This window comes from Eupeodes corollae, chromosome 2 (genome assembly GCF_945859685.1).
Source record: "Eupeodes corollae chromosome 2, idEupCoro1.1, whole genome shotgun sequence".
In the NCBI taxonomy this organism is placed as follows: domain Eukaryota; kingdom Metazoa; phylum Arthropoda; class Insecta; order Diptera; family Syrphidae; genus Eupeodes; species Eupeodes corollae.
The window spans coordinates 14,193,856-14,201,704 of record NC_079148.1 but is presented as its reverse complement, the minus strand read 5'-3'; the positions used below and the strand labels follow the sequence as shown (position 1 = coordinate 14,201,704).

General features: G+C 34.3%; 2 protein-coding genes across 3 annotated transcripts; both read right to left on the bottom strand.

Annotated features, from left to right (window-relative positions):
- Positions 1–1,242: 1,242 nt before the first annotated feature.
- On the bottom strand, positions 1,243–3,329 carry LOC129947056 (maltase A2-like). Its single transcript, XM_056057492.1, has 6 exons — positions 3,144–3,329; positions 2,367–3,081; positions 2,048–2,246; positions 1,857–1,964; positions 1,471–1,790; positions 1,243–1,405 (listed from the first exon to the last, which is right to left on the bottom strand). The coding sequence occupies exons 1-6, from the start codon at positions 3,310–3,312 to the stop codon at positions 1,258–1,260; spliced, it is 1,659 nt and encodes a 552-aa protein (XP_055913467.1). The 5' UTR covers positions 3,313–3,329; the 3' UTR covers positions 1,243–1,257.
- A 2,197-nt stretch (positions 3,330–5,526) lies between these two features.
- On the bottom strand, positions 5,527–7,849 carry LOC129946608 (maltase A2-like). Of its 2 annotated transcripts, XM_056056863.1 has the most exons (8): positions 7,623–7,849; positions 7,210–7,553; positions 6,800–7,140; positions 6,541–6,739; positions 6,370–6,477; positions 5,994–6,310; positions 5,782–5,925; positions 5,527–5,707 (listed from the first exon to the last, which is right to left on the bottom strand). In XM_056056863.1, exons 1-8 carry the CDS (start codon positions 7,777–7,779, stop codon positions 5,632–5,634), a joined length of 1,686 nt encoding a protein of 561 aa, XP_055912838.1. In that variant the 5' UTR covers positions 7,780–7,849; the 3' UTR covers positions 5,527–5,631. The 2 variants fall into 2 exon arrangements, with proteins under 2 accessions (XP_055912838.1, XP_055912839.1); XM_056056864.1 differs by lacking the exons at positions 5,527–5,707; positions 5,782–5,925 and having other exon boundaries at positions 5,990–6,310.

Here is a 7,849-nt window from a genome sequence, read left to right as displayed (position 1 = left end):
TTGAATTATCCATTAAATGTTTTATCTTACAACAATTTTGACTTCGAAGCTTAAATGTTTCTCTGCTTTTTGTGAACAGCTGAAAGTTGTTTTTATTTTTTGACAGCTATCTTAATACAGCTATCCAACTCGTTCAACAAGGTATCCGAAAATCCACCTATTCAAGATACCCTATCCAACACGAGATTGAACGCAGCCATCTAGTCTTTGTTGTGTATTTGATATGACGAATAAAAACAAATCATGTAAAAGAAATGTTGTTGGTCGCTCTTATGTGAATTGTCATTTAGCTATCCAACGTCAATTTTGTTCGTTTTTGAACCTGACATTATGAAAACTATAATATAATTGCCATTTTTAGGAATTTAGATGTACATTTTCTGCGTGAAATTTTGTTTAATTATTTTATTTTGATATATCGTTTTAATCCAAAATATCAAGCCAGTTCTTACGCCAATTCCGAATGAATAATTAAAGAAAACATTTTTCATGATAACAATTACTCTTAGAGGATTTGTCACTTCGCAAGAGCTAGTACTTAAGACCACTGGCATGACAATCCTGCGTACTTACCATAACGTCACGGGTACGTTCTTATTCACTCAACACACAGATACCATTATTCAGAACGTTTAATATTCACAACCAGAGGTGTCTTCATCTTTTGAATGTTAGTCAGTAGTTCATCCTTTCGGAGTCCCCAAAAGGTGGGATTTTTAACAACATTTTGTACATTATAACTCTCGGCAACATATGACATAGTCAATATTTTAGTAAATCTTGAAAAACTTTAAATAGAAATCTATTGTTTTACAAATGGTCACATCTGACAGTTTATAGAATTACAATTTTTTGACGTTTCACCTTTCAGATTAATTTTTTTTCTCCAATATGTTAAAAATGCATTTTCCGTAACATGAATATCTTTTTATTTTGTTATTTCTAAAGTCAAACTCTTAACTTGTCCAAATTTTTCTTCACAAAACTTCTAAAATTTAGTTTGACAATTTGTCAATTGCATAATTTTTCAAATTATGCTAACCCAAGTTCACTGCATTTTTAATGGGATAGCAAAAAGAAAATTACATTAACTTAATGTGATGATAATTTACAGAAATTTAAACATTTTCCTCAGAACCACTGCTTCGTAAGGTCTTAAGACGATTTTCCTCAGATCAGCTTTATCCCTTTAAAAACCGAAAACAAATAAGGATGGTAAGTAAAAAATAAATGTAAATAAATCTACAACAAACAAAATTACCCTATATCGTGTGGTGAGTTACTTGTCACTATAGCGTACTTAAACACGTTAGCCAATTCACTCGGAGATTTACCAAGTCCAGTGAGTGTCTCCGTTTGGTTGCCCATATTTATCAAAGTTCGATATTCATCAAATCGAGATGACCTAAATTTTGATATCGATTGAAAATTATGCTTTATACAGTTTCCATTAATGGTTAAAAAATGTACCTAATTATTTGGAAGACTTGATCATTTAAAGCACAATAGCTGAAACCATTGGGGTTTTTGGAAGCCTTGAATGGAGCCGTTCGTCTAAGTTTCTGTAACTTCTTAAAAACATTCAATGAACTTCTAGCATATCCCCGTTCAACTTTCACATTGACGGCTTTATAATTATCGACAACAGGCAGCCATGTTTCTGTTGTATTGGAAAATCCAGCTGCCAGCTGATCATTCCACTGGAATGGTGATCGACCAAAACTACGAATTTCACTCCACTCGCATTCTTCACGTTGGCATTGTAAACCAGTCATTCCAATTTCTTCACCCTAAAAATTAAAATAAATACAAATTTTATGGAATATTTAAAAATTGCTTAAAGACGAGTTTCTTACGTAATAAGTGACAGCAACTCCAGGAAGAGAGGTGATCAAAATATTTAATAGATCTTTTTTGATAGAACCGGAACGATCTGTTGCTCTTGGGGCATCATGATTACCAACCTAATGGAAATAAATGATTTGTTACAATTTACAAAACTTTATTTTTCTAGAGCACAGAGTGAGAAAAAGAGTCTTGAACTTACCAACCAATTGGCCATTTTGTGCTTTTTCCACATAACATCCATCCAACTATTGACAGCCTCTTCAACAAATCGAGCATTAGATGTTGTATCGAGTTTGTTTAAATTAAAGTTGAAAGGTAAATGAGCACCAGCGTGTGTTCCATTGCCAACATATTGATCAAGAATTTCAATGTCTGAATATGATTCTGCTAGAAGTATTCTGAAAAATTAAGCAATGGTTTTTAAGAAAAAAGTGTAAAAAACGAACAGATCTTCGCTCGTTCAATGCCATGTGCGTCTAGATCAACGCATTTAACATGCACTTTTCAATAACTCTCACCTCGTATCACCACCATGTTCCTTTTTATAATCATCCATTAACTTCCTCCACGAATACAAAAGCTCCACAGTTTCATATTGATTCTGTGTGTAAATCTTGTTGGCCTTGTTCACAGTATCTTCAGGATCATTGCTTGGTGGAAAGTCGGGGAACGTTCCATCATCATTGACTTTTTCATAAACATGTTTCAATGCATCGATTCTAAATCCATCAACACCGCGATCAAGCCAAAATTTCAAAACGTCAAACATAATTTCATGAACTTTTGGATTTCTAAAGTTGAAATCAGGTTGAGAATCCAAAAACTGATGCAAATAGAATTGTTGACGTTTGTCATTCCATTCCCACATCGAACCTCCAAAAGTACTCTGCCATGTAGATGGCGGTAGTTTTCGACTGGAATTGCTAGGGTCAACAATGCCATCAGCCCAAACATACAAATCTTCATAGCCATCTTCACGATTGACAGATTTCTTGAACCATTCACATTCAGAACTCGAATGATTGGGAACGAAATCCAATATGATTTTGATACCCAGTCGTTTGGCTTTCTTCATAAGTGCATCGAAGTCAGCCATGGTTCCAAAAACTGGATCGATATCATAGAAATCTGTAATATCATAGCCATTGTCAGCCATGGGAGATTTAAAGAATGGTGAAATCCATGTGGCTGTTATGTCGATCTCCTTCAGATAGTCCAATTTCTCGGTGATTCCTGTTTCAAATGGATTTTTACAATCGAATTCTCTTAAAAACAAACGTCACAATTGGCTGTACCTTTTAAATCACCAATTCCATCGCCATTACTGTCCTTCCAGGATCTGGGATAGATTTGGTAAATAGATGCATCTTCCCACCAATCTGATGTTTTTCCAAAACAAGAAGCTAAACTCAAACAAGCCAAAATGGCTACTAACAATGCGTTAAACTTGATCATGTTAAACATTCCTTGGGTATGTTCAACTTACAACTAAAATAAATTACTTCTTTTTGAAATGAATTATGACAACTTCGGTGTATTGTTTTGGGGTATCTGTTTGAAAGCTTATCTTAATTAAATTGACTCGGCTAAATTTGGTTTATCTGAATGATTTTAATCAATAGTATGATCCACACAAATTAATCATGATGATACAACAAATCCAGTTTGAAAATAACATTTCCTTAGCGATAATTCTTTTTTTAGTTGTTCTGACAACGCTTACCTGAAGTGGACTTATCTTATTATCTGTCATTAAAAAAAAATCTTACTTGAGTTGACTTGTCGAATTAAGTCTGAGATGTGGCACATTGCGAATTTGTTATCAAATGTCAAACGTTATGAACATTGACAGTAGGAAAAAATAAAACAAATGCCAAAGTGTTATTTTTCGTTTTATTATTCGTGATCTGTCATTTGGAGTCTTCGCTTCCGAAAACAATAAGCGTTTTATTCTTTATTTTATTCTTTGTAAATTTAAATCAGTGTTCTCCGCTTTATTTAAGAAACATACTGACCTGAAAACTGAACTGTCAAATGTGTTAGAATTTCACATCTGTCTATTTCACACTACGCAAAACAAAAGTAAAACAACGTTAAGCATTTCGCAAGGTAATTTTATTCAGAGCTCATAGCGAGCCAAAAAAGAGACACTAACTCAAAAGCTCTTAATATGTACATACATACATATGCCTGAGCTAAGAAACGGAACACAGATGGTTTTTGACAGCTCAGTTCTCTGCTCTGAGCTGAAACAGCAACTACGTATAATGTCATTTTATTCAATTGTAGTTCCCGATTACACGAGATGTTTTTTCGGTTGTTACCTCTTTCGTCTTTTTGACAGATCGGGTGAGGGGTGTAGAAACGTAGGGGGAAAGAAGTCGTGAAAAGAGTCCTGAAAATGTATGGACTTTTTTGGTTGAACTTTGACGTTTATGCTTTGACAACCAGTTTTCCAGAGTACGGTGTAGTAAAGGCAAATATAAACGTGAAATAATGTAAATTTAATTATTTATTTAAACGATTTAAGAAATGTGGACAAAAACTCAAACGGAAGTGTTATTAACGCTGTTTCAAAGTTGGCCCAATTTGTATAACAACCTGAACAAAAATTAATAAAAAATCAATAAAAATGATTCCATAAATTTGTTTTATTTTTAACTAAATTATTGCCACAGAAATCCAATTATAATTTGTAGATACTCTCTGATTATTACTGCCCGGACAACGAAACAAAATTAAAATCTTCCCCCACAGTTTTTTCAGAAACTTCAAAAAGAGGAATAACGAAAGGAACGAAAAAAGGAAAGGTGTAATCACGAGGGTAGGTACCTGTCAAAAAGACGACAGAAGAAAACGAACGAAAAAACATCCCGTGTAATCAGGATCGTAAACGAACAAACAAATTTGACAATTGCAATGTTTGTTTATTTATGAATAAAGCAGCATTCACATGAGGGCGACCAACGAACGACGAATGAATTCGAAAATGTAAGTTTATATACGTTTGAAGACATATTACCATACAAATTCTAAACAAAACGATAGCAATATAGTTTCTATTTGATTTATGATGCATACTTTTACTTTTCAATATCATATATTAATAAATTTAAGAAAACAAATGTATTCGCAGTGAAACAAAGTGTAGTTGATACGAACTGTCAAACTTAATTCGCGTTCCACATTTTCCAAACTCGCAACGAATAAAATAATCGCGCGTACTTAACCTAAAAAAATCGTTCTTGGTTTGGTTTCGGTGGTGAATGGTGTTCGGCTGTTGTCAAAGTCAAACTTTATTCACCACGAATTAAAAACTCTCATGTGAAAGAAATGTCAAAATCGACGAATATTCGTTCATTCATTGGTCGTTGGTCGTGCTCATGTTAATAGTACTTAACTCCAATGTAAGTTACACCAAATTAATTTTCAATTCCGATCTGTCAAAACGTCGTCAGTAAATTTGTGATTGCAAATCTAATTTAATGATCTGGATTTTCAACCAATTTGTTGCTTTCAATGATATTATCATAATCTACGTTAATATAAGACTTGGAATTATGTTATAGAAGTGTCATGTCAAATTCGAATTGAGCTGTCATTTTTCCTGCCAATTGAATTTTGATTTCCTGACAATGCGTCCGTTTCAAAAATTTGTTTATTGAGGAAATAAGTGACTCATTTTAGATTCAATTCAGTTACTTTATTTTAAGAATATTTAAATTTTACTGAAATAAAATTTAAAATCTTTTTTGTCATTAAACCTTAACTGCTGCTTATTCATCAATGCTTGTAGACTTTCCTCAACACAACTCCTTCAACTGGAGCAAGTTTGACATCACGCAATTTCACACGATCACTAAAATATTTTCAATTAAAATAAATTATTATTAACTTTTGATATTAGAAATTATAGAAATATAATTTTCATACCCTAATTGGTGTGGAGAATTTACACTGACAACCTTATACTCCATCAAAGTATTCTTGTTCACAAACGATGTCAATAATTTACCAACTTCTTCGACATTTTCACCAAAATTGATCAAGAAACGGTATTCTTCATATTTAGAACGACTAAATAAAAATAAAAAGGTGACACATTAAACCTTTTTCGATATTTTGTTCTTTTTAAGAATGCTTACCGAATTATCTGGAAAACGTTTTCACTAATAGCTCCATAGCTAAAACCTCCCTTGTTTTTGAATGCCTTAAATGCAGATGAAGTTTTCAATTTTTGCAGAGCAACGAACATTTTCAATGTACTCCTAGGCAAAGATCGTAAGCGTTCCACATTGACGGATTTGTAGTCTTCTGCAACTGGTAACCAAGTTTCATTGGATGAAGAAAATCCAGCTGATTCCCCATCGTTCCATTGGAATGGAGACCTACTGAAGGAACGAGTTTCCACATAGCTGCAGTTTTCGCAAGTCACAACATTGGACATTCCAATTTCTTCTCCCTAATGGATTTCATATTTAGCTTCTTTTTAATTTTTGATCAAAAAGAATATATATTTACGTAGTAAGTAACGGTCACTCCGGGTAATCCAGTAAGCAAGAAGTGAATCAGATCCTTCTTGTTCTCTCCAACACGATCGACAACTCTTCCCATATCATGGTTTCCAGTCTACAATTTTTGAGATAAATTGTAGAAAAACATATTCATTCAATCAAGTATCATTCAACCTACCACCCAGTTGGCAGTTTGATGCTTCTTCCACATAAAACTCATCCATCCATCGACCATACCTTGAACATCCCTAGCATTTGTTGTCAAATTCAAACCCCACAGGGCAAAGTTGAATGGAATCTGGGCACCTTGGTGAGTTCCGTTTCCGATATATTTATCAAGCATTGTTAATGGTGAGTAGGCTTCAGCTAACAAGACTCTAAAAATTAACGAAATTATAGCGAAGAATTCAAATTGTCAAACTCATCCCTGCTATTACCTTGTTTCTCCACCATTTTTCTTACGGTAAGCCTCCAAGAATTCTCTCCATTCATACAATAATTCAACAGTTTCGTATTGATCCTGGGTGTAGTAATGATTGGTGGGATCTTCGTCAGGGTATGAGCCATCATCGTTGACCTTCTCAAACATATGGGGCACAGCATCAATACGGAAACCATCAACACCACGATCAAGCCAGAATTTCAAAACGTCCAACATTTTCTCGCGGACTTGCTTATTTCTGAAATTGAAGTCGGGTTGTTCTTCAAGGAATTGATGAAGATAGAATTGTTGACGTTTTTCGTTCCACTTCCACATTGATCCTCCAAATACACCTTCCTACAAGATAATTCGATAATTTTATGACAGTTCAATTAAGCTCAGTCTGCATAAGGAGGAAATTCTTACCCAATTAGATGGAGGCAATTTCTTTCCGGGATTTTGTGGATCATCTTTGCCATCAGCCCAAACATAGAAATCCTCATATCCGTCTTCGCGATTGATTGACTTTTCGAACCATTCACATTCGTTACTTGAGTGATTTGGCACGAAATCCAGAATAATCTTGATGCCAATTGCTTTGGCTTTCTTCAGCATAACATCGAAATCTTCCAAAGTTCCGAAAATTGGATCGATATCGGTGAAATTTGAAATATCATACCCGTTATCTGCCATTGGTGATTTGAAGATGGGTGAGAGCCAAGTGGCTGTCATACCGATTTCCTTGAGGTAATCAAGTCCTTCAGTGATTCCTTCAAGAAGAGAAAGTGACAGTTGGTTAACAAATTCATCAAAGAGAAATATCCATCGATCTTATTTACCATTAATGTCACCGATTCCATTGCCATCGCTGTCCTTAAACGACCTGGGATAGATTTGGTATAGGGATGAATCCTCCCACCAATCAGTGGCTCCCGATGCCAGTGACGTTAGACCGACTAAGGCCAAAACCACCAGGGATAAAGTTAGTTTTCCCATATTCACTTTTTTTTACAATAAACCAACCTAGAAATATTTTTGTTGTCTTAAAAAGATACAAAGTGAATAG

What these genes read in the sequence shown, in the direction of transcription:
- LOC129947056 (XM_056057492.1), bottom strand. Translation starts at nt 3,312, where the DNA reads ATGTTTAACATGATCAAGTTTAACGCATTGTTAGTAGCCATTTTGGCT. An exon ending in GAGTTGCTGTCACTTATTAC is followed by an intron (nt 1,791 to 1,856) that starts GTAAGAAACTCG and finishes TTTAATTTTTAG; the next exon opens with GGTGAAGAAATTGGAATGAC. An exon ending in CAAGTCTTCCAAATAATTAG is followed by an intron (nt 1,406 to 1,470) that starts GTACATTTTTTA and finishes ATCAAAATTTAG; the next exon opens with GTCATCTCGATTTGATGAAT.
- LOC129946608 (XM_056056863.1), bottom strand. Translation starts at nt 7,779, where the DNA reads ATGGGAAAACTAACTTTATCCCTGGTGGTTTTGGCCTTAGTCGGTCTA. An exon ending in GAGTGACCGTTACTTACTAC is followed by an intron (nt 6,311 to 6,369) that starts GTAAATATATAT and finishes GAAATCCATTAG; the next exon opens with GGAGAAGAAATTGGAATGTC. An exon ending in AACGTTTTCCAGATAATTCG is followed by an intron (nt 5,926 to 5,993) that starts GTAAGCATTCTT and finishes ATTTTTATTTAG; the next exon opens with TCGTTCTAAATATGAAGAAT.